Raw genomic sequence first — 25368 nt, 5'->3', positions numbered from 1 at the left:
GCAGAAGTGCTGAGGATGTGGATGCATCATGTTTTAAGCAAGTGATGTTTCAAGGTGGCACCTAAAACAGAATTTTTTTTCTTATACTTACATGCTGACAAGAAATAATGTTAGAATTAATATGTCATATTTAAATGAGAACATATACACACAGCTGAATCATCCAGTTGGAGAAACTGGAGCAACGTCCAAACAAAATGAGTTGGTGGCGCCCTCTTGTGGCTTTACCCTGTAGCGTTTCAGCTTCTGCACTTAACAGTTCAAACTGATAATTACATTTTTCAAATAATTTTACTACAATAGTGACACACTATGAGATGGGCTAAAAATGTTTACTAAATGCTTGCAAGTGCTGCAAATCCTGTTTCAACATAATTATGACCTTCAAATAGATATGCACTGAAACAATCTAATAAATGCTCAATTGTTTCCATTTAATAGCCATATTATTTTTTTAACATACTGTAATTCACCAAGATGTATTTGTTTATAACAAACAACAGAAAAAAGGTGGCCACACAGTCTCCTCTCAAGCCCAAAAACTGAGGAAAACTCCCTTTTTTGTAGTTTGTCTTTTTGTTCATTTATTTTAGATAAAGCAACAAGAAGGGTGTGCAACAATAGTATATGCAAAAAAAACAAAAAAACAATAAAACACACACATAATTCCTAATTCATTCAGATTCACTCATATAATGTATGTACACTCATGCACGCACCCACACACACGCAAACATTCAACCTTTCAATGCAACTTCAGTGCTGTTTTTTTCTGTTAATATGGCTGTTAAACAAAGAAACATTAATCTGGAATACACTGAATTTCAGATAAACAACCAACATAATTTTATAAATTTTATAAATAAAAAAAATGGGCTTAATGACACACAAACTGAAAGAGAAATAACCTGAGGAGAGTATGTTCTACTGTGGTATACAGGAATGCATTGTATTTACAACAGAGTAATTGGAGTCTGCAACGTTTAAGGTGGATTGAGTAGTGACAGTCGTGTAAGCAGTGGCAAGTCCCATAATTTTCAACATTAGTAGATTTAAACAACTTATAACGTGTGAAAAGATATATTATTGTGTGGTTAAATGCTTGAATTGTGTGGCACTGGAAGAGAAGAAAAATAAAAGGTGTGGAAAAAAGTGAAAGGCAGACAATTACAACTCAATAGCACCTGTCTTACACAAACAGCCCTTTGAAAGATGAACACCAGTTAACCTTTTTAAGGGGGTTTCAACTCAGTGCAGTGGTAAACTGGGCGCCATTCTTTAGAAACACGCTGTGTGTTGCTTTTAGGAGCAAAAAAAAAAAAAGATTTCAAAAAGCTCCATGGTCTCTGTTTTCTTTACATTGTTCAGTCGCTGGATGTTTTGCGACTTGCGTCTCTTGTTCCTCTCCATTCACACACGATACACAGGGAAATAGCACCATCAGATCAGGAAGTAAAGCTAAGTTGAGGATGTCGATACATTGCTGTCCATGTCTTAAAAGAAAGGAAGGCCTCTGGTTTTAAGTGAATGTCCTCTTCATGCACACTTGACAGCGGCTTATGTGTGTTCGGAGGCTGCCTGCTTTGAGTGTCGTCGGAACGGGTTTCCTGGAAAGAGGACAGGTGGATAAATTACCACTGGTCATGACCATTTGTATCATAATTGAGAATTAAAAGGCGAACATTTCTGCAAAAATAAAGTTGACACTGACACCATGGGAAAAAAAATTATTAAAAGGTGCTAAGAATACCAACCAACAAAAGCAAACTTATAGTTTTTGTTTTTTACTATTCTGTCAATAAAAAAAAAACATCGGTCTTACGTAAACATGTCCTCTGTCTCGATGGTGGCGAGCCAGAAGCTGTAGGAGTTGGCGTAGTAGTTGCAGGTTCCTCGACCGTGACATTCGATGAATGGGGCGCTGCGAAACTCCTCCAGACAGGAACCAGGAGAGGCCAAAGCCTGACCTGAACCCTCAGCACCTGCGCTGGTGTGCTGCATAAAGACACACAATGCAGTGCAGATGAGATTACACGTCATTTTTTGTTGCTTTTATTGTTGCATTGATTGATACTTCATGGCACAATCTATGGATGCTGTGCAGCTAAAAAAAACAAAAAATAAATAAATAAATAAATAAATAAATGCTTTTCCATTCTTGATGTGTAAATAAAATCTAATTGTATTTTCATAATAATCCAAATGTTTTCATTGAGATGCCGGCCTAAAGCAAATCATTTATCTGTAACAGTTTGTACTGCCTTTTCTTCATATTTTAGTTAACCCTTTTAATCCCAAATTTTTTCCAGACATGAAAATATTAAAATAAGATGTCACTGATAGCCCTTTGAACTAATTACGAGGAAATAATTAGAAAAATTGTGAAAAAATATATGAAAAAGTGTGTTTTGTGATCGGTCACAATTGTCACCGATGGGCTAATATGATGTTCTTACTAAGATGAGCTAATATAATTATGCATAATTATTTTGAACTTCAGTCAGTTATAGTATTATGTTATCACATTAACATAGATCATAAATCTAACATCTATAGTAGAGGCCTTCACTTATATTACTGAAAATCTTGAACATTTGTCCGTCACTAGCAGAATTGTGTTCAGACACAAACAGCATGAAAGCATCGTGATGACAGGACAGGAGATTTCTGTACATGCCGAGTCAAAAAAATCAGAAATTTTGAAAAACCTCCATTTTGTGCCGACTTCAAACTGCTTCGGAGAAGTGCGTTTATTATTATTCATTCTGATCCATTTCATTTGTTGTTGGTTCTGCTGATTAATTTAACACCTCCTCGCGGGGTTTTGTGGGGGATTTCTTTCTGCTTGCCTTGACTACGAGTACCACTGATAGTTTTTGCTCTCTTAAATTACAGAAACGTCCCTACATAGTGTTCTGCTTCTAACACAATTAAAGCTAAGCTTTTAAGCTCTTAAACCAAATTAATTTACCATGACAAAGGAGTAGCCGATCCACAGAGAGTCCCAGCCTTGAGGGCAAGGTGGGATCCTGATTGTCTGGCTGTGGACTGCGATCACCATGGCTGGAGCTTCACATACAACACACCTGCAGTCACATGAGAACAGCAACATGTGTTGTAGATGTGTCATATGACAACATGAAAGCCCCGTGTGGCTGGAGTCGTAAACACACCTGCTGATGAAGGGTTTGATGCTGTCCCCGGTGATGGGTGCCATGCTCATGGGCATTGGCTCCGGCGAGGTGAGCCAGTAGGAGTAGTCGTTACGAGACGCAAAGTTGCAAACGTTGTTGATGTTGCAGAACAAGAACGGCATGGGGCTGAACTTTCGGAGGCAACTGCCTGCCGTACCTAAAAAAAAATAAAAGAGAGACAAGCAAAACTTTGAATACACTCCTCTAGTATGTCTCCATGTGTCTCTTCCTTATTTCCTGCTGCCTACCTAAGTCTTGTCCATGGGAGCGCTCATTGCCTTGCACATAAAGCAACGAGTAGCCATCATATATTTGAGTGGTACCTCCAGGGCACGGTGGCACCTCCACATTTTGACTGTGGCGTGTTACTAAGAAACCATGGTCCATGGACGACGGGCCAGGCGGACCCACTTGACCTTGAACACCGTCCGGTCCCGGTGGACCTGGATATCCTCTGGGTCCTGAATACACAGAACCATCGATAAAGTGGAGAGTAACAGCACAGCAGTGAAGATCTCCATTTTCCTTCGCTGTGCCTTTCTCACCTTGTGGCCCCGCCACACCAGGTTCTCCTTTGGCGCCTGGTTGACCGTCAAATCCATGGATACCTGTTTCACCTTTTGGACCCTGAATACCCGTCACACCTGAAGGTGAAAAAAAAAAACAATTACAAAAGTTGGGAAAGAGGAAAAACTGTAACCAGTGTCCCCAGAACATGAGGATCCAGCATTAGAATAGAAAAGAGCTCGCCTTGCTCTCCTTTCTGCCCAGGAAAGCCCGGTGGTCCCTGAGGTCCAGGGAAACCCTGATCTCCTGGGAGTCCAGTGTCTCCTTTGATGAACAACCTGGGGCCAGGTGGACCAGGGGGCCCTTCATTACCTGAAGAAAAAAGAAGTTATGAATGAAAGACATCCCAAGTCTCATCAAGAACATTTTAACATCAAAACATTTAAGGTGCTTGTAGTTACCTTTTTCTCCAGGGAAGCCTCTGTCACCTGCTTCGCCTTTAAATCCAACGTCACCCAGAGTACCTTTAATGCCTGGATATAGTGAAAATTATTATTACTGATTAAAGTTGTTATTATTATCATTATTATTTTTAGCATTTTTAACCAAAGTTATCAATAGCCATTGTGGAAGGCCCAAAGAGGACTTACAAGCTACCTATAACTGGTAAATCTTACTCAAGTTGATCAGAGATTTCTGATTAAATATCAGTTACTGCAGTATTATTGTGTCAAAATATGAAGCTGACGTCGCAACTCATTTTACAACAGTTTGACCCCCAAAAGTCTAGAAAATCCTCAGAAAAAAAGCTTAATAAGTAACATGCCTCATTTGAGAAATATAATTTACCAGATGGGAGACAGTCAAACAGGACACAATAGAAGTGAATTTAACTCTCCATAGTGACTGAAGTTAAGCTGTAGAGGATGAATTATAGCTCCGCTCTTTCAAGTATCGTTGTAGGGATTTATTTACCTGGGAAGCCGGCAACTCCCGGTAATCCTCGCTCGCCCTTCTGGCCGTTGATACCCGGAAGGCCGGGTGGCCCCTGGAACCAGCACATGCAAACACAACAAGCAGTTCTTATTGTCATGCAGCAGGCGCCATCTAGGTAGGCAAAGTGTTTAGCAAAAAGAAGAAGCAGAAAAAGAGTCTGATAACGTACAGGATATCCAGGAGATCCAGAGTCGCCCTTTTGTCCCGACTCTCCCTGATAACCAGGCCGACCTGCGTCACCTTTCTCGCCCTTTAGGCCCTCTCTGCCTGGCTCTCCAGCAGGTCCTGGTGCCCCTGGTGTTCCTGTTTTTTTTTGTTGTTTGTTTGTTTGTTTTTTACACAACACAATATATTGTCTCTTATCTGAACACTGTGCAGTGTTTCAGGACGGCTAACACAAAGAACGCTTTAATCAGTGTCGTAAATTTCACGTTACCAGTTACTCCAATGGGTCCTGTTGCTCCCTGATCTCCCTTGGGGCCTTCCAGCGAGATGCCGGGAAGACCTCGCTCTCCTGGCTCCCCCTGTGATCCCTGAGGTCCAGGAAGTCCCTTTTCTCCTTTAATACCAGGAACACCTGATTGACCAGGCATGCCGGGAAGACCCGGATCACCTTTTTCACCTGGAGACAAGGAGAACAGGCTGCACTGTGGAACGCCGTCGGCTGATTGTTACGGTGGGATCACGGGAATCAGTTTGCGACAGATCGTTACCTCTTTCACCGAGAGCTCCAGGAGGTCCAGGAACACCGACACCTGGTAAACCTGTAGTAAGGAAAATTTATAATTTGGTCAAAGTAGGCCAAAGTAGGATGCCATCCTACTTTGGGTTGAAAAACGTCAATATTCCATTAAAGAAAAGATGAACAGAGTGGTGATAGTTATATTTGCAGATATTCAATTGCTTATCAGGAAAAAAAAATAATCCAATTGCTTAATTTTTTTAATGCCAAAATGTCATTATTACGACGTTATAGAGAAACAAAGCAAAAGCAGCCAAAAGCTTTGCAGTCCGCCCCTAGCGGTCAGATCATAGATTACAGCTTCATATTGCTGTGCTCATCAAAACAAAACGCCATATTCTGCTGCTTGCAAAGTATTTATGACTGTATGTACCGTCTATTGTTCAAGTACCATCAAGTGATGAGAGGTGTTTAAAAATACTTTAAAGTTGGAACTTGCTTTGACAGGCATAGCAGCCGAATTCATAAATGTGAAGTCAAAGAAAAATGTTTCAAGTTTTTCAAAGTTTTTCACAGATATGTTGTAATCAAGAGCCAAATTCAATAAAACTTTAGCTGAATGTGTAAGAGAGGAACAGTTAACGAAAAACTGTTCCACTGCTCTCTTTAAATCAACAAACAAATATTTTTTTCACCTTCTCATTGTTTGTAATAAAGGACTAACCTGGGTCTCCTCTCTCCCCAGAGGATCCAGGGATGCCATCCTGTCCTCGCTCACCCTTATCTCCGCGAGGACCCGGAGGTCCCTGCTGGCCACCTTCCCCTGAAGAAAAACAGAAAATGTAAATTTACTGTACCTGTTTCACTGCTGTTCAGAATGATACGATCTCTTTTCTCAGATCTGCTTTGTCGTTGTGCTTTCTTAAAACTTCTAATTTACCCCTACAAATGCTTTTTTTTTCATTTGAAAAGTATGAAAAAGTGGGGAATGCAGGCCAAATATTTTAATTATTTAGGCTAGCTTAGGAGATCCGTGCCAACTATTTTCACACAATCAAATGCTTTGAATATCAAATCAAACTTTTGTAACTTATAGTATTTTAAATAACCGCTGCTCTGGCTGAGAAAAAAAAGAAGCCTGCATACCAGGGCGACCTTCACGACCGGGCTCTCCGGCAGATCCAGGAAGTCCGGGACTGCCCTTCTCGCCTGGCCTGCCTGCCTGACCTGTAGAATACAAAGACACAAACAAGGGAAAGCACACTCCTTTAAAAACATGTTTCAGAGGTCCTGGTGGATAAAAATGATGAAAAGGTCGGTCTACAATCTAACCTGGGTACCCAGCGCCTCCTTTGTCGCCCTTTGGTCCCAGCAGGCCGGGTTTGCCAGGCATTCCCTCCTGACCCTTCTCACCCTTGTCTCCACGGGATCCTGGAGCTCCTGGCTCACCTGTCCTGCCCTGGGAGTGTGAAATTATCAGGAGAGTCGGTGAGAGACAGGCAGTAAAACCGAAAGCAAGCTGTAGTCAAAGATGTGCAACCGCTATAACAATCATCTGACCAGGGATGTCTGGCATAATTATTTAAAATTTACTTTACTAAATTTACTAAAATTTCACATTAACCTCACATATCAGTGAGGTTATGTGACTAATGTGGTTCATTAGACGTATCTTGATTGTGCTTTCGAAACTGCTGGAGAATAAGCATGACATTTCCAGGGTAGTCGGCTCTAAATTGTAAAGAGACAAGGTGAAGCAATGAAACTGCCCTGTTAAGTGTAGTGCTATACACTTGATTGATTTCCCCGCAGCATGACGGTACCACCACCGCGTTTCAAAATGGGGTCGCAGCGCTCAAGGAGAAAAAGGTGCAAAACGTTTCAGAAAATTTTCTGTGGGAAATGGTAAAAATCCTGCAACTTGTTTTTCTCCACTTAAGAATTACAACAGCACTTTTTTGTCTAACATAAAATCTCAACACAAAACATGGACGTTTGCTTGTAGCCTGACACGGTGTGAAAAAGGTCAGATGACGTTAATAAGTTTTACTAACATCTCCACAAAATTTAAACAAACACTATTTTGTACATTTCAAAGTTTCATTATTATGTCAGGAAAGACATTGTTCTGTGTTGCTGATAAGTTTGGGTTTGTTCAGATGAACTCTGTGTACGATGGGAAGCATTGCCAGTTTCATCCGGTGGATTACCTTCTCTCCTGGAAATCCAGGGACACCAATACCTGGCTCGCCAGGTAGTCCCGGGTCTCCTTTTTCACCATCTGTGCCTCTGAACCCAGGATGACCCGGTGTACCGATGTCTCCTTTGGAACCTTTTGGACCAACTGGACCTGTACAACCACACATAAAAGTAAAACAAATGACTTATGAGGCATTCATCTGTGTAGAAGTGTCGCTCACTGTGCTGCAGCCAACTTTTGCTTGCAATACGTTGCTACAATTTAATGATATCAGTTGATAGGAATTTTAGATGTATCAAACTTTTTATAAAATTTACATTTTTCACAAATGAGTGCATGTTAATGTGGTTATCAATGTAAATGTATGTTTAGGATCGTCTTCCTACAACATCATGGAGTCTCTTTAAAACATTTCTTGAAACTTTTGGTGCTGTTGTACCTGTGCAAAAATAAACATTATGAATTTTAGGTGCTTTATCAATGCACTTACCTGGTATTCCCATCTCTCCCACGCCGCCTTTCGGTCCTGGAGGTCCCATGGTACCAGGATCTCCAGGAAAGCCGGGATCTCCTTTCTGACCTGAGAAACAGACGCAAAACATGTAGACACCCGCATCTCAACAGTACTGCAATTAAACTGAACTGAAGTTGAGTTGTTTAAGCTACCTGGCTGGCCAGGTGTTCCAGGTGCACCATCTTTGCCAGCCATTCCCGGTTCTCCTTGGACGCCAGGGTGGCCCTTCTCTCCAGCAAAACCACGTTCACCTTACCGGTGGAGAATTTGCGTTAAAATAGGAAAAGAAAAGAAACAGCAAAAGATCAATGCCTCCATTGTCGAGTGCGTACCTGGATCTCCAATGTCTCCCTTTTCCCCCTTCATATGCTCCATGTCAGTTTGAGTGAGGTTTCCTGGAGGACCTGGCGGACCCTCCTCTCCCCTTTCACCTTTCTCTCCTTCTTTCCCAGACTCTCCTCTCAGTCCAGTAACACCAGGATCCCCTAGGATGAAATGTCACACAGGATTACTGTTGAGGAAACCAAAACAGGGACCGGTAAACTCAGAGTCATTATTCCGTATGCCTCACCTCTCAGACCAGGCGACCCAGGTTGCCCCGGTGGTCCTGGGAATCCCGGCGTTCCTGGAATTCCCATAACCCCCATTTCACCTTTGGGACCTACAGCAGTTACAGACAAACACAGTCTTGAAAACCCACAACTGTAGACGGATTCCTAAATGAGTTGAAGATGCTTTTCATATACATATACATATATAAAAGGATCAGAGCTGGTGTTTTTAATCACAACAGTCATTTTATGTAACCAGTTGTTAGTCGTTGAAAGAAAAACTAATATTTCGAAGAAGCTTAATGGCTAAGCTACAGGTACATTCAGGCTAAAGCAGAAAATCCAGCTGGCCAGCTGAAGGGGGCAGGAGAGTGAAAAGTTCTGGAGATGAAATATCAAAATCCAAACAGTATAACTTAGCATTTAATAACTGAAGTGTAAATAAATCTGTTGGAGTTCCTTCCTGCTGGTCACTGCTGGTACTGCAATTACAGCCACATAAAAACCAGTCAAAAATCTGACGTCTCAGTCTGCTCGTTGTACACTGAAACATGTTTCCAGATTTAAGTGTTGAAGCTAATAGATTAGACCAAGAAGAAGAAATGTTTACATGAGATTAGACACGACTGACCCAAATACACATTTGAGAACGAAGTCAAAGCGAAGCCGATGTTTGCGTAAAGAAATTGGAAAAATAACGTTTTCAAGCTGTATTAGCGCTGAGTGCACTTCCGGTTGATTCTCTCACCTTGGTACCCTATCAACCCGTCTCGGCCGGGTAAGCCTGGCAGACCCGTCTGTCCTTTGGTACCTGGGTCTCCTGGGAAGCCAGGGGCTCCTTTGTCTCCCTGAGGTCCCGGCATATCAAGGCCTGGAGGGCCAGGGAAGCCCTTTTCTCCTTTTATACCTTCTCTCCCTGTAGGAATCATATGCATTTTTATTTCTTTACATTTTCAAGATCAGAAATATGCATCCAAAGCTGAAGACACCTATTGTAAGCTAACGTTTAGGCTTATATAGGAGCAAACTCATTTGAGGGATTTTATTTTAGTATGTATTTCCAGGATCATAAATATTCTCACTCTGACAGAGTTAAAAATTCAAACCAAATGTTTGTTTTTTTCAACTGTAAAACGACAAAATACCTTCCATGAACAAAAACGATGTGCTACATTTGTGCTTACCATGAGGTCCTCTCTCTCCATGTGGTCCTTGAGGTCCTTGTGGTCCAGGCAAACCTTTCCCCGGAGCACCCGGTTGGCCGACCTGACCGGGTGGTCCCGGAGGTCCGACGTCGCCTTTTTTTTATCAGATGAAATAGTTTAATCATAGTTGGTTCACAACATTGACCAAATGTAATGACGTTTAACTGGAGAGTTTCCACATCTTGTTACCTTTAACTCCCTGAAGTCCCGGAGGACCTGTCTGTCCCTCTGAGCCGGGAATCCCCGGGAGTCCCACGCCTCCCTTATCTCCAGGAAAACCTGTGACTCCTTGGTGGCCCTGCGCACCTTTCGGTCCTGGAAGACCCCGTCCAGGCTCACCCTGAAATGGTTGTAAAACTGTCAAATAACTAAAAGTGATTTTATATCACAAGAAAAAAACCTCCAAGAATATTGTTTCAGATAAAAAAAAGTGTGAATGATGTAATTGTGAATTGTTTTACAGCGCAATTTTCGTAGGATGATTGATTTTATTTTTAGGTTTAATGCACAATTCTTTCACTTTTTCAAATGTTTTACCGTGTAATCTTAGTGTCTAATGTATCTCTTACAGCACCTTTCTTTTTTTACTACTACCTTACTTTCATTTAATTAGATTAATTCAATTATTAAAGAATATTCAAATCTGACCAGAATTATAAATATTTTGTTGCTTTTTTTGTTTTTCTTTGGAATAATCACTTCCATTACTATTCATAATACTTGACCTCCCAACTGCTCCCTTAAAATAAAGGTAAATTAAACTTTTAACTTTTTTCAAAATTGATCAGTGTGTTTCAAGGAACTTGTAGTTTGAAATCCTTCACAAAACTTAGATCTCATCGATAGTCTTTAATAGAGGAAAGACAGGAGAACATGTCATTGTTAGAAGTAGGATGTGGGTTGAGTTTCAAAAATCTGATTATACCGGCAATAAAACATATGGAGCTGCTCACGTAAACGTTTTTCTAGCAACAGTCAAAAAAAACAGAACTGGAGCTGCTGGTCAACAGATCCAGATAAATCAGGTTTAGCTTTCAAATTAGGTGTAAAAAAAATCTCTGCATGGATTTCTTAAGTTATTTTTACTTTGCCCAGTTTTAGAGAACTACAGCAAACCGTCTTGTCCACATCTTTACCCAGAGTTTATGAACAGCACTGGATGCAACACAAACACATGTCGACAAATACACACTTTTTGTCCCGGTGGACCAGCTTTTCCAGTTGAGCCGTCCTGTCCTGGCCTCCCTGGCTCTCCGGGTAGTCCTGGGGCTCCAGGGATTCCACTGATACCTACAAACACATACAACACATTTTCTCTGGGCTCCTTTTTAAATTCCCAAAGTGGGCGTGATCAGTATAAATACTTTTAGTGTACTGTTGGTGTTTTTTCTTTTGGTTTTCGGGTCACGAGACTCACCTTTGGCACCCGCTGGGCCAGGAAAGCCGATTCCAGGCGGTCCTTGTTCCCCCTTTTCTCCAGGAAAGCCTGGCAGACCTTGGTCACCTGCTTCACCTCTGTCACCTTCAAGAAAGACATTTTTCACGATAAATTTAACTAAGTTCAGGGACTGGATTAAAATCCGAGATTCAAATATGAAGAAAGCACATTGGAATTGACCCAGAATGACTTCAGATGAATGATGATGCTGACGATGCTCTTACTGACCTTGAAGTCCCGGCATGCCGTTAGCTCCCCTCGGTCCAGGCGGTCCTGGGGGTCCCGGAGTGCTAAAACCTTTACCTGGCTCTCCTTTCAGACCTATTACAAAGCAAGGCGTTCAGTAAAACGCTGCAGAAATTGGACAGTTGGGTTTGCATCGATTGTTTCCATGGTTACCAGGTCGTCCTGGAGCTCCGGGACGGCCTGGCTGTCCCTGACTGCCTTTCTCTCCTGGTTCACCTGACCGGCCGAACCCTGGAATACCAGGAGGGCCCCTTTCTCCAGGAGGCCCCATGAGGCCGGGGTCACCCTCTGGGCCACGTTCACCTTTAATGCCTTCTTTGGCCTGGAAGACATAAAAGAAAAGAAATAAAAAGTTTTAAGAAATACTTTGCCATTAAAAAAATTCTAATTCTTTCAAGTAGATCCAAACTAAACTTTATCAGATTCTGTTTTCAAGACATGCATGGTCTATCTTGTTGCTTGTCTTGTAAATCTTCACAAATTTCTTCTCTTTATGAGGATTTGTCCAGTCATGTTCTATAATTTTACTTCAGTAACATTGCTATCAGTAGCCTAAGGTATTATGAAATTAATTATTAATGTTTAAACTTTAATAAAGTATGAGATTAATTTGTATGGTGCTCCTTGAATACTATGAATGGTAAAATAATCATAATTTAATAAAGAATGAATTCATGAGACTATTTAACGGTGTGTATTTACTGTTTTAATGCACTCACAGGTTCTCCTTTGAGCCCCGGTTGACCCGGGAGTCCATCTCTCCCTGGCACTCCTTCCCTGCCAGGTTGTCCCTGTAATCCAGGACGTCCAGGAAGACCTTTCTCTCCTTTGTAACCAGGTGCTATGAAAACGTCTCCAGGATCCCCTACAGCACCAGGAGCCCCCATCAGCCCGGGAGGTCCCGAAGAACCCTGCACAAAAAAAAAACTATCAGTTTAGATACTGACATCACTTGAATATGAATTCTGAAGCGGCTTCTCTCTTTGGATTTGTCCATCTGTTACGTTGTTGATATGCAGACACCGTTTTGTACTCACAGGTGTTCCAGGTTCTCCAGGTGGACCAGAGCGACCCTTTTCTCCTTTACCTCCAACTGCGCCTGGTGGTCCTGTCAAATGAGACGGGATGTTGAGTTCAAAACTCCCGCCGCATGTGCTCCATCACGCGAAAAACTCCAAAGTTTAAAATTTAGATAAAGCCAGACACTAGTTTATAAACATCCTATTAGACAAAAGCTAAGTGCAGTTATATATGAGAACAGTCTGGTACTTATACTATTTTTATTTAAATGAGCCACATTAAGTAACCAAAATAACTGTATGACTGCTCCTTTCTTTCTAAATCGACAACAATTGTGTATATACAGTATAAACATATTTATGAAATTAGAATAGGTGTTCTGAGGAGGATCATTTGTCAGATTAAAAGTATCTTTAAGCAGGAATAAAACATACTTCCCATTAAGTTCATATTTATGTTTTCTTTAGAAACTATTTTTTATAAGTCTACAAATTAGCTGTAAGCAAAATATTTATAATTAATAGAAATAAAGGCTTTAAATGTAATCTATGTAATTCAGTTACTGAAATAAATGATTTTTTTTTCAAGATTGTTCATATTTAATAAGTGTGATGAAATTTACATGCTCACCAACAATCAACAAATGTTCAATTGTAAACAGAAGTTTTACTATGAAATGTGGATATTTTTGTGGAATTACTTTCTTGCGTATATGCAGCTCCAAACTGCACCTACCTTGCTCTCCTTTAACACCTGCAGGGCCAGGTAGTCCAGGTTGACCATCACATCTAACACAAACGTCTCCTTTATCACCTGGAGTTGGACAAAGCAGCATAATTTAATAATCTGTGGTATTACTAAATGAGGTTATAAAGTCATGCAGCAGGAGTGCTGAATGCCACCAAACACATAAATACTGTAGTTTTATAGAGATAAATACATTTATTTCTTGCTTTTAATAGATCTATATTAACTTTACGGCTATCCTTACCTTTTTGTCCGTCCTCCCCTGATAATCCAGGAGGTCCAGGTGGACCAGGGTCTCCTTTCTCCATATTACACTCTTTAGGGTCAGCTAGGAAGGCAACATACGCCCTTAGATGGGTTTAACATTTTGTGGAGGTGCAATCAAGTAAATTAAAGCATCACTTAGACCTACGTGCTGATCCTGGTGGCCCCGGGGGTCCGACGGGCCCTGGTTTTCCCGATGGTCCAGAAAGAGATTCTCCATCTCTGCCTCTGTCCCCTTTCTCACCCCTTTCTCCTTTCTGCCCAGGTTCTCCACGAGGACCCTCGATGGAGCGGCCTGCGATGCACAAAAGTAAAATTAGAGAACAAAAGGTTTTTGTTTAACTCCCTTCAAAGTTTTGAGTAGATGTGTTCGAAGAGGCGTCAACTAAATGGGAATTTAGCCTCATAGGTAAAGATTTCAGTTATTCTCTCCAAAACTCCCTCTCAATATATGATTTAAAGGTGGCCTATTATGTTAAGATGGGGCTATGCAAAACATGTTAATTACATTTTTTGCACAAAATCCTTCTTAGTTAATGAGATTTTAGCTAAGAAGGCCCAGTTCTGACAGTTTTGAGTTCCTTTCAAAACAAGACGCTTAGAGCCTCTTGTCACTTTAAATCCAAATAGACCGGCCACGCCCCCCCAACTCAAATTTTACACTCGCACATGAAAATGGATGCAAAGAGTTATACATGTTTGAAAAAGAGCCTCCTATTCAACCAACGAGAATGCAGCGCGTGATTTATTTATGGATGGAAGTCAATAACAAAACACTTTTCTTTTCCAGCAGCTCTGTTTGGGTTGCCAGGTGACAAGTTGGGTTTTGCCAGGGTTGCTAGGTAACGGGCTGGGCTTCACTTCACTTCACTGTTGTTGCTAGGTGAGAGGTAGAAGCCTGCTGATTTGTGACGTTAAATTTTGAAGATTACTATCAAAAAAACGCTTACGTGTTTTGGGCTGTTTTTACTTTACATAAAACATCCCTTTAACATAAACAGGGTGACATATTTGCTAATAACTCCAAAGCAACAACATTCTAACCCCAGGATTTCCTTAAAGTATCTGAAATCCAGCATTATTTAATAGGCTTCTATTATGAACTGCCTCTGTTTGCTTAAAGTTAATTTCACAGAGTCAATCCAAGTTACACGAAATGTTAAGGAAAAGTAAGATGCACTCAAATGAAGTGTTGCATCACCGCTCACAACAATTGTCTACCCATCATATTTTACCTGGTGGGCCAGGCTCTCCCTCAGGACCAGGAAAACCTGAAGATTACAATCGAGAAATAAAATGAAAATCAGAGATGATTTCAGGAGTGATCACATGTCTCTGAATTTACAAAGATGCTCTTGCTAAAACTAAAAACACAAGTATTTTTTCAGAAAATAATAACATATCTCTACCTTTTTCTCCCAATTTCCCTGGGAGACCAGGTGGGCCAGGAGGGCCAGGTGGACCTTCAGCCTACAGTGGAGAGATTAAATCAGACTTTCACAGTTTCATACTAAATTTATACAGGAGCACTGATCATTCAGCGGCCATGTCGGCATCTGCTCCGGTCTTCATTGCAGTGTCAGATGTCTAAAGCTTAAAGTAGTCTTGGTTACTGAATGTAATTGACATTGAATCTGTCTAAATGATTGAATTATTATTATTATTATTATTATAGTATCTATATAGCTATATTTATTAACAAACTGAAACGTCTTTTGATTGTAGAGTGCTGTGAAATGGCATTGATTGTGAACTGGCACTAAATAAAGACACTTGATGAATCGAAAACGTAAAAACACAAATGAGAGGAATTACTTACGTAACCCGGTGGTCCTTTTTCTCCTTTCTCGCCCTAAAACCAGATGAAAAAAAATGAGCCTGTGTTTCCTCAGTCTGTTTAACATACATGAAATGTCATTTTAATTAGAATTAGAATATGAAAGCCTATAAGCTTTGAGTTGTTACCGACAACCCAGGGAATCCAGGAACTCCTGAGGAACCTTTTTCTCCCTGCAGGAGAATAGGTGGCACATTAATTATAGATGAAAACTATTAAAGAAAGCTCCTGTTGGAGAGCTTTGTAGATAGATAATAAATATCAGCATTACCTTTATTCCAAACTCTCCATCTTTACCAGGTTTACCCTAAACATGGACATAAAATTTGTTGTTTAATTTCATCATGGGAGGATAAAACAAATTAATTTCTTGTTTAGTTACTAGCTATTTTGTAGATAAGATTGACAGAAACTCACTCGTGGTCCAGGTGGGCCTTGTTCACCTTTGATTCCTTTCTGGTGAGGAAGACAGAAACCCTAAAAAATAAAAATAAAAATAAATCAAGAATTTTATTAAAGATTAATGAGAGAAAACGCTCTTTCTCTATTACAAATCTCACGCCACATCATATGGTGATAAAATACTAACTTTCTCGCCTCTGTCCCCCTTCACTCCTTTCTCCCCCTATCAGAACATAAAGCGAACAGAAGATAATTAATAACGAATATTGTAAACAGTTTTTTTGGTTTGTTTTGTTATTTTAATTTCATCTTTGATGAGCACCTGTGGTCCTTGTACAAGAACTGTTGTGGTCTGTCCTGTACTTTCTTCAGGTGGTCCAGGGGGCCCAGGTGGGCCTCTGAGTCCTCGTTCACCCTGCAAATACATATCAAGTCACTAAAACTGTCAAGGGTAAAAGCAATTTTAATGAAAAAAAAAAGAGCTATATTTATACTCAACATAAACACATCTAAAAATCCTGTCAATAAACTCTTACAAAGCTCTCACCTTGTCTCCTTTTTCACTCACAAAGGCCAACCTGTCACCCTGGAGACGAACAAAAACAAAGTTATTCATAAAACGTAGTCAAACAACCACGTTGAAGAATGATGGTGACTGATCTTACTTTCTCTCCTGGAGGGCCGGGAGGTCCAGGGTCCCCCTGTGAATCAGTAAAAGGTGGTTAAAAATGAGTCTGTCAGGAGACACTGAGTTTTTATTGATGCTTTGACTTGTTTTGGACCTCACTTTAAATCCTGGGTATCCTCTGGGTCCAGGAGGTCCATTTGGTCCAAAGATTCCAGGTGGTCCCTGGGGGAGAGAGACAAATGGAGGACGGATGATATTACGTTGCTTAAGGTATGCATGTCCTCAAACAAACGCTATGTAGAACTAACCGGTCGTCCAGGTGAGCCAGGAACCCCACTGTCTCCTTTAAGGGGGATAAACCCAATCACACCACCAGGATCTCCCTGTAAAAGACATTAGATCGTCAGCATGTTATTACAGCAGGAGATTTAGGAAACTATACACAGCAAAAAAATTAAAGCTCTATGAACTTACTTTCACTCCCTCCAGACCTGGGAGGCCCTGAAAGACAGAAGAAGAAATAAAAGAGGCTTATTAGCATAGACAGCAATAAAAACTAAGTCTGTCTGATTAAGGCGATTGTTCTCTGGTGAGTACAGAACAATGGCTGGTTGCTTACAGGCGGCCCTTGAAGTCCTGGAAAACCAGTAATGCCGTCCATTCCTCTTTCACCCTGAAACACAGACGTCAGACCATCAGCGATTAAAAATAACAGTTATGAGAACAACATGAGCATGCAAAGAGTGTCCAAAATCCTCAAAGCGACAAGAGAAAAAGATGTAGCTTACTTTGGTCCCATTGCATCCTGGGATTCCAGGCGCACCTGGCGGACCGTCGTTTCCATTGAGGCCCTGTATAGTTAGTTGATAGTTAATAATCAAGTTACCAAAAGTAGTCCACATAAATACCTAACATTCAAAGTGGACTACAGCACATTTATAATATTTAGTAGATAAAATCCACTGATGGAAGCGTTCTTCCATCAATAGACTGAATTATTTCAGCATGTGTGGCAGGTTGGCAGACAAAATGAACTTACCGGAAGTCCTGGGTTCCCTGGAAACCCAGGCAGACCAGGAGGACCCTGTAAAATACCAAGCATGTCCGGTTAATACAAAACTAGAGGTAGAGTATGTATGGAAAAAGTTAGGTTTGAGTGGCGTCATTTTTATAACGGATGGGTAATTACTCACTCGCACTCCTTTTAGTCCCGGAGCTCCAGGTGCTCCAAGATCTCCCTGTGGAATAAATTATAGAACAATTAGTTTTAAAATATTTATTTATTTAAGAGCTGCAAATGTCCATAAAATAATAAAATATGTGTATGTAATGAAACTGTGCCATATGATCAATTAGTTTTATTACAGCAGCAACAACAAGGAAAACATAAATGAAAGCAGCACAAATAATTCACTGTAAAATGCTGCGTATATTCACATCTGTTTGAGCACCCCACTTACAAATATGTATGAATGAAAACACACATAGAAGCAAATAAATAATATGAACAGTTTGAACACAGATCTTTGATTTATTAAAAACAAGAACTTATTCTTTGCTATTTTAAAACAAGAATGGCAAAAGTTTGGCTTCTTTTATGAATGAATTGGATATTTTGATGAAGTTGAATTTTTAGCACAAGTTTTGGAGATTTGGTGAACTTCACCACTTTTTTTTTCAACAATTTAAGAAAAACACTAAAACAAACAGTTTATATTTAAATGGGTGTTACTGAACGTGTTCATCTACCTTGGGGCCCATTGGCCCAGGAGGGCCCTCATTCCCCTGCATTCCTGGGAATCCCATGTTCCCATGAAGGCCAGGAAATCCACGCTCACCCTGTGATAAACAAGACAAGAGAGCAGGAAATATATATTGTCATCACTAAACTTCGTTTACAATGAAAGAAGATAAAACACAGAACACATGATTGAATGAGATCAGACATTTCAATCAGTGCAACCTCACAGTTTTTGTTGAAGTTGTGAGAACAGCACAGTCTGTAAGGGTCAAATTCAATGTGGTCAGAACCTGTGTGCACAACTTTCTTATTCTGAAACAAGATGCAGAGGACGGCTCTGCACCAAGCAGTCTTATTTCCCTTCTTAAATTCAGTTAACAGGATGTATTACGCATAGTCATAGTCAGTGCTTAATTCTAAACTACTTGTAAAACCTTTAAAAACAAAACCTATATAATCACAATTAATGCTTTCTATCCTTGAATTAAGGATTTAAATGAATGGATCATCCCACTGTCTACAAAAATGTGCGACATCACTGATGAATTTAGAGAAAATTTCCAACCTAATTCTTCCAGACAGATATGTTTAAGGGTTTGAAAAAAAAAGCTTAATCTGGTCTAATAAATAATAATAATAATGTTTTCCCTGTTTAACGAATCTGATTGCAAATTGTTCCATTCAGCTGAATGTAACAGACGTGATTTCATGCATTTAGTGGAATCTGATTCATGAAATAAAGCACATTGTGCAGCCGAGAAAAACAGAGGAAATAGCTTTGCTTCATAAACTCCCTCTGAGTTTCTTAAAACATCTATTTTACTGATACTCTGTCGTATAATGTAAGCACAATTCTTGTATTCTTAATAGTTTCTTGTTTTATGTGCGTTTTTACTTTTTTTATTTAGCCCTGTGACATCCTGGCGACCTGTTCAGGATGCGCTTTGGACACCAGATGGCAGCATCATTCTAAGGTAAGACTATCAAAAAAATAAATAAAAAGCCAGAGGAAAACATTCATGTTAAAGCTATTATTTTAGGGTTGATTCCCACAACACTAGACTTGCATCAGTCAAGAGAAACATTGCATGTACACACATGTGGATTACCTCTGTGTTACCATGGCAACTAGAGTTGTATAACAAAAGGAAGAAATGACATCACTGTTAAAACAATCACATGTCGACGCCTTTCTGTGGATTCAAAAACACAGAGGAGCTTTGAGATCACAGCGACTGGCTGAACGCCACAAAAAACAAAGCGACGTGAGGAGTTTTTGTGCAGTGATGTTTGGCTTCTGCTGTTGTTTGAATCTGAAAAACCAAGATACTAAAACACTCTGCAGGGATCTGATAAAACAGCAATAGTGTGCAGCTCCTCTAAAGCAGAAAGAGCTCAGTTTCTGAGTAAATCAGCTGAACTTCTACAACGTTGAATCAGTAGACGTCTCTAACTTCTGGCTAATACCGTGACAGCATAAAGACATAAATATGACATCACAACACAATTAGGAGCATATTAACAGATCATTAAGTACACCCTTACTGTGCTCATGGATCAGTTTCTATTTTAATCATTCACAAAAGGAACTGAATACTCTCATTAAAGGTAATTACAGGAAAATCTGTAGCCACCTTTGCAGTGTCTAAAGGAAAAATGTATTTCAAACAAACTTCCTCTGACCTACTGAGCCGATATCCTTCTCTTATGTTCCGGTTTAATGATTATCACTGATCTCAGAGTGCTGACAGAAGAACAGCTCTCTGGTGTGTTGTGGCCTCTGTGTGTCTGTAACTGTAAGCTTCCCTCCATCTGATGGGATTAAGACCTGTAACCCAGCTGTGTGCGCCGACATGCTCTGATTGAAACTGATCTCTGGCTCTCTGTTCCGTGTCCAAACCCACTGCATGTTTACCTACAGGTTCAACTTTGGTCTTAAACTCTCACAAAGTTTTGTTGTGTAATTTTTAAAAAATTTTCTCATCTGACCAGAGGAGCTTGTTTTATGCGTCTCCTCCTTGGCTTGCGGGAAGCTGCAAACAGGACTTAAGATGTTTCTTATTTCTAAAAATATTTAAGACCATATATAGTATTTTTCTTTGCACTTGAAAGTTACACACTGCAGTAAAATGTACTGAAGCTTGTGGTTGTGACAAAATGTGAAAAAACACAGGGATAATAATACATTTGCAAGAAGCATGCAGGTGAAATACCACACTAGCAAACAGGTAAACATGAAAGTCTTACCTTGGCTCCCTTCACTCCACTGCAGTCACATTTTCCACATGAAGCTCCACAACCCTGAAAATTAAATGAAACAGAAATAAAATTTCAACGCCACAGGAAAAAGCGCATTTTGGCCACATGAGGGCAGTAGAGGCATGTTATGAATCGCTTTTAGCTTTTACGATCTGATGTTGACTGGAATGTGTTTGTTCAGCCAGATATGTAATGAACCATATTAATTATGTTTAATACAAATTTTCTATCACAGAATATGGAAATCACTGGAGGAAAGGAAATTAACAAACTTTATCAGCAAAAAAGTAAGGAATTTATGACTAAATTTACAGGTTGATTCATTTAATCTCTTGTGGGTTTCATTTCTCACCTTGTCGCCACTAAAGCCCCATGCAAGGAATCACCTACATGCAGCCAGAAGGGCTTGAATGCAGCTGGTTTCTACCCTCCACCGCCCTCCAACGCCCACCCTGCTTCCTTTCCTCTGTGGTCTCTGCAGGCCGGAGCCTGGGAACTGGCCTGTACTGTCTTGGCTCTGTCTTTCCACATTGCTGTTCTCTTCCTTTTACTCTCCCTCTTCCAGCTGTTGCCAGACTCACGTGTAAGGCTTCCAGCCAAGATGCAGTCAGAGCGAGGGGAGGCTCTGCACGATTGGGAGGAAAAGTACACAGCTCCTCTCACCACACGTATTTCTGCCTCTCTCCGGTTCTCACAGACGCAGAACAAACAAATAAACATCTCTTCTAATAATAACAATTACTCATTGACTTTCCAACCTGGGGAAACGTGCAGAATTTCACCCGATTGTTTATCACACCTTAACCTCCAACTCAGTTACTTATAATTGCTGCTGCTGCAGTCCAGCATACCTGCTAATTGAATCAATATGCAGGTCTGTAAAGCATGCAGAACCGCAGCAATCCCAAGGCTTTTTGCAGCCTATCCCAGTGCACTTGTTCTCCTTGTTTTACTGCACGCGTGTGCCCTACAAGATTTGTGTTTTCTCAACTCCAGCTCTTTAAAACACTTCTCACTCACTCAAATCTCATCTCTTCCAGTTACCTAATTGCTTCGCTTTTCCAGTCACCCTGCAGGACAACCTAGAAAACACCTGCTTCAGAGCAAACTAAAGCCACAATGGAGAGAGTGGGGAAACAAATACTGACTGTGTGAAAGCAGAACATGTGGGCTTTATATTGGAAAACTCTGTCACACCAGTAAAAAGTCCTGGTGTTTGATCAGACTCAGCCAAACTAAGCAGACATGCCTGCATGTTGGAGTGTGTGGCAGGGGGCTCCTCATCCTGACCCCACTCTGTGATGTCTGCTGGATCTCCAAGCAGAGCTTAGAACAATGGCTTTCTTTGATATCCCCCCCCATCTTCATCCTTTACACATCTTCTTCACAAACCCAAACAGCAGCTGGATCGCGACGGCTCAAAGGCTCATAGGACATCTTGTCTTGTTCATGACTCTTGGAATCGTAGATTAGATCTGTGTGATTTGGGTTCTGAGTCATATTTTTAAGGAGATTTAATGTGGATCTTATCACGCGATTGCTCAGGTAAATAAAGAAACAACAATGCTGATGCAGGGCAGGAATGGCTTAAATGTGAGAACCAGTTCATATGGAGATTAAAAGTTAAGACACAGAAATGTTTTTATATGCATGTTCAACTCTGTAGACGTTTCTGTTGGAAATGTGCGTGTGTTTCAGAAACTTTGTGTCGTTGAACTTTCCTCCACAGGTTCTGGAGGACCTGTATCTGTCAGATAAAGCCAATTAACTGCCAGGAAACTAATTTCTTACATCTTTACTGGGAAATGTGTGTCCTACAAAAGCAAAAAATTAACAGTTTAAGTTACATAATATATATTTAAGCTTATGCTTGATAAACTTACATATACAGTGTTATGAAAAATGTTTAACAATTATTTCTTCTGTTTTCCAGTTTAAAATATTTAAATTCAAACAGATTTTAAAATGAGGTAAATATAGAAAATAAGTATAATAAATAAAATGTTTTTGGGTGTTTTCATTTACAAAGAGGAACTAGCCATTCAAATAAAATCTGATTTTATTTTAAATCACATTAAGAACAAAATGTGATTTAGTCAGTTGTAGATTAGTCACACCATGTCACAATTTATCTGTCACAAACTGAATTTACTGTAGATTAATTTGACTAAAATCTGAAGACATGGTGTAAATTTTAAGGGCTTCTCCTTTTAGATTTTTACTTGTGACTTCCACCTCATCCCTGACGTCCAACCACTTAAGAATAATTTCCAGCTTATGTGACCTTTCTAAATGACTACAAATAAATCTGATTGGATTTCCTCTCTTTCCAGCAATTTTGTCTCATCAGCCATCTCAACATTTCCACCTCTAAGTCATGCTGTTCTCTCATCAACAATAATTAACTTTGATTAGGACATTAAGCTGGATGGGGGTAAAGTTGGTAGCATTGTGGCAAAAAGGTCCTGGTTTGAGTCCCAGCAACATTTAACTATTCTGTCTTGTAGAACAGAATAGTGAGAAAACAGAAGAATATTTAATGTGAAAGTCCTCAAAGCTTTTTCTGAAATATTTTTTTTTTAAAAGATGCCGTCATTTGTGCAGGAACGTCAGAACTGGAGGCGGTGAGAAACTAGGAAAATGAAGATGATATGACTCTGCTCAGGCAACATGATCTTCCCCAGAGCAAACAGACCCAAAGCTCAGGCCCAGCAGTAATGAGTGTTAATGTCCACAGTGAGTATTCAGTGGCTGGTGAGACAGTGAGCTCTGTATCAGATCCAGTGAACCTCTGCAACAGACGGCCTCACGTGTTCCCAGACAAGTGTTTGTTTCACAGCCGAGTCAGGATGGCAGGCCGTCTGGATGTCTCCAAACTGTGAAAATCACCATGGCGAGTGCTGGCAGGTTGCTTACATTTACTGGATGCTGCACAAAACAGTGCCTTATCATGACTGTGTGTATATGACAGTGTTTGTGATTGTTTACTGTGGCTGTAGCTGGCAGGGAAACACCGAGCTGAAAGTTTGTTTTAAAAGGCAATGTTATAGATACAAAAAGGGCCGACAGCAAAGAGATAGAGGAGTGGGTGTAGTTGTATCTGTGCCACGCTCACAGACTAAAATGTTGCAGATAGAAGTCTCTGATTGCGGATGTGTGTCAGAGGTCACATGTGATGAAGAATCTTCCCGAAAGATGTTTGATCAACAGCCTGTTGATACGTCTGACGTCATGGGAGAGAAAGCAGCAGCTCTGAGACAATCCCTGGAGAGGAAGTGATGAGTAATGTTTGCTCTGGAGATAAGAGGTGTCAGTCTGCAGGGAGTGCTGGTTGAAATATGATGACAAGAAGTCAGGAAACATGTCAGTCCAAATGAAAATAAGGACTGACTGACTGGGCTTTTTAAAATCCGATGCTAGAAATGTGGTAAATGCAGTGAATTTAAGCCAGAAGGAAGAAGAGAAGGTCAATGCACATATTCAACTTTAATCAGGTTTTGCTACAGATCTTTTGTTAAAATCTACTTTAAGCTCAACAGATGGACTTCAGCTGCTAGTGTTCAAGTTTTAAAAGCGTGGTAATCAAAAGAGCCCCTGGCAACTTTAATTCTGCAGTTTTTTCATCTAATCAAACAATCATGCATTGCGGTTAAACTAGAACTGACATTTTCTAAGAAAGGTTTACACCATGAGAATTTTGGCAAAGAAATATCTTACTTCTGGTTTTTGTCTGCATTAAATAGCTTGCTTTACACTGAAATAAAGCTCATGATCCACTGGATTAGTTCCACATGTCCTAATGTAAAAAAAAAAAAAAAAGTATATGTGCATTTTCATTGTACTTTCATTTTTCACTTACTTGAAATACTCTGTTTTAGATTTTTACGGAGCCCTTAAGAGAACATGGAGAAATAGAGGCTCTGGAGGTTTTGTACATGCATGGGGTCAGGTTTTTTTGAAGTGGGGGTCTGTTAAAGGTTTATAACAGGATTTGTGGAAGTTTTTTATGATGTCATGGTTTACAGGAGCAGGGAGAGGGAAAGACTGTGTATTTCATGGTAGCAGAGCCTTAAAGGCAAACAAAATTATACCTGAATAAATCAATACATTGACTGCATCACGCAGTTAATCTGATCCAAAATGCTTCACTTTTCCCAGTACAAGACATTAATTATTAGTATTAAAACAATAGAAGGTCACTTTTCTCATGGGCTCTCTCGATCTAGCTAGCTATCAAATTATCTGGATTTTTATAAAATAAAGAGACATGATATCGATTACAGGAAAGATACTATATACTTTTGACAGGACCCAAGTTCAACCATTATGATAATCCCTTTAAAACATCATATAAAAAAGGATAAACTCTGTTTTAAAAGGTGTGAAAACACCCCAACATTCACATCTTAGCCCATACACAGTTATTATACAATAATACTACCCTATAATAACAACATTTGAGTGTATTCTTTGGTGAAAAAAAAAAAATGTGGTGTTTAGTTTGTACTTTGAAACTTTCCAGACCGCGTATGTTATTACGCAAAAAAGTGTTGCACAATTTAAATGGTAAACTGTTTAACCTAGAAAGCATGTGTGACTCAGTACTTCTAAAGCTACAAAACACTCCACAATTTTACTCATAGAGGAGAAAGAAACAATATTCTCACACTAATTAAAATAGTTTGCTGATGTAGCTACCCACAGACCAGATTTCCTGTTCATAAGTGTCTAACAATGACTTGTCAGGTGTAAAATAGTCTAGTTCGAATTCTTTCTCAGGAGAATAAGCCATTAAATTTGCTCTTTTTTTTTCGTTGTATGACTCAGATCTTCTGTTCTTTCCACAGTGGCTAAAATTACTCATCAGGAGCAACAGCCAACCTCCAGTAACAGTACAAATGAGTTCCCTTCATTTTCCCTGAGTGCAATTGTTAGTT

The 25368-nt window shown here is 40.0% G+C and overlaps 1 protein-coding gene across 1 annotated transcript in view; it reads right to left on the bottom strand.

Annotated features, from left to right (window-relative positions):
- Positions 1-557: 557 nt before the first annotated feature.
- The window catches only part of col4a1 (collagen, type IV, alpha 1), a 40474-nt gene continuing 15663 nt past the window's right edge, over positions 558-25368 (bottom strand). Inside the window, exons 2-52 of the mRNA XM_044130946.1 lie at positions 20420-20473; positions 18181-18270; positions 17625-17669; positions 17471-17515; positions 17220-17282; positions 17051-17104; positions 16906-16932; positions 16740-16814; positions 16591-16653; positions 16469-16504; positions 16351-16389; positions 16126-16218; positions 15991-16026; positions 15819-15878; positions 15673-15708; positions 15530-15574; positions 15384-15416; positions 14974-15034; positions 14800-14835; positions 13713-13859; positions 13545-13628; positions 13289-13366; positions 12571-12641; positions 12253-12444; positions 11687-11855; positions 11516-11608; positions 11267-11371; positions 11042-11139; positions 10039-10189; positions 9829-9942; positions 9393-9560; positions 8665-8754; positions 8426-8578; positions 8246-8344; positions 8070-8159; positions 7590-7729; positions 6712-6838; positions 6526-6606; positions 6104-6202; positions 5411-5461; positions 5134-5319; positions 4867-5000; positions 4677-4749; positions 4163-4234; positions 3945-4073; positions 3740-3838; positions 3443-3655; positions 3174-3351; positions 2972-3086; positions 1823-1995; positions 558-1607 (exon numbers count right to left, since the gene is read on the bottom strand). Of these exons, the coding sequence (XP_043986881.1) occupies positions 1520-1607; positions 1823-1995; positions 2972-3086; positions 3174-3351; positions 3443-3655; positions 3740-3838; positions 3945-4073; positions 4163-4234; positions 4677-4749; positions 4867-5000; positions 5134-5319; positions 5411-5461; positions 6104-6202; positions 6526-6606; positions 6712-6838; positions 7590-7729; positions 8070-8159; positions 8246-8344; positions 8426-8578; positions 8665-8754; positions 9393-9560; positions 9829-9942; positions 10039-10189; positions 11042-11139; positions 11267-11371; positions 11516-11608; positions 11687-11855; positions 12253-12444; positions 12571-12641; positions 13289-13366; positions 13545-13628; positions 13713-13859; positions 14800-14835; positions 14974-15034; positions 15384-15416; positions 15530-15574; positions 15673-15708; positions 15819-15878; positions 15991-16026; positions 16126-16218; positions 16351-16389; positions 16469-16504; positions 16591-16653; positions 16740-16814; positions 16906-16932; positions 17051-17104; positions 17220-17282; positions 17471-17515; positions 17625-17669; positions 18181-18270; positions 20420-20473 (4851 nt within the window). The 3' untranslated portion in view covers positions 558-1519. The remainder of the gene's footprint in view (positions 1608-1822; positions 1996-2971; positions 3087-3173; positions 3352-3442; positions 3656-3739; positions 3839-3944; positions 4074-4162; positions 4235-4676; positions 4750-4866; positions 5001-5133; positions 5320-5410; positions 5462-6103; positions 6203-6525; positions 6607-6711; positions 6839-7589; positions 7730-8069; positions 8160-8245; positions 8345-8425; positions 8579-8664; positions 8755-9392; positions 9561-9828; positions 9943-10038; positions 10190-11041; positions 11140-11266; positions 11372-11515; positions 11609-11686; positions 11856-12252; positions 12445-12570; positions 12642-13288; positions 13367-13544; positions 13629-13712; positions 13860-14799; positions 14836-14973; positions 15035-15383; positions 15417-15529; positions 15575-15672; positions 15709-15818; positions 15879-15990; positions 16027-16125; positions 16219-16350; positions 16390-16468; positions 16505-16590; positions 16654-16739; positions 16815-16905; positions 16933-17050; positions 17105-17219; positions 17283-17470; positions 17516-17624; positions 17670-18180; positions 18271-20419; positions 20474-25368) is intronic.

Source organism: Gambusia affinis, linkage group LG11 (assembly GCF_019740435.1).
Source record: "Gambusia affinis linkage group LG11, SWU_Gaff_1.0, whole genome shotgun sequence".
Classification (NCBI taxonomy): domain Eukaryota; kingdom Metazoa; phylum Chordata; class Actinopteri; order Cyprinodontiformes; family Poeciliidae; genus Gambusia; species Gambusia affinis.
The sequence above is the reverse complement of the archived record's forward strand: the minus strand, read 5'-3'. Positions and strand labels throughout refer to the sequence as shown.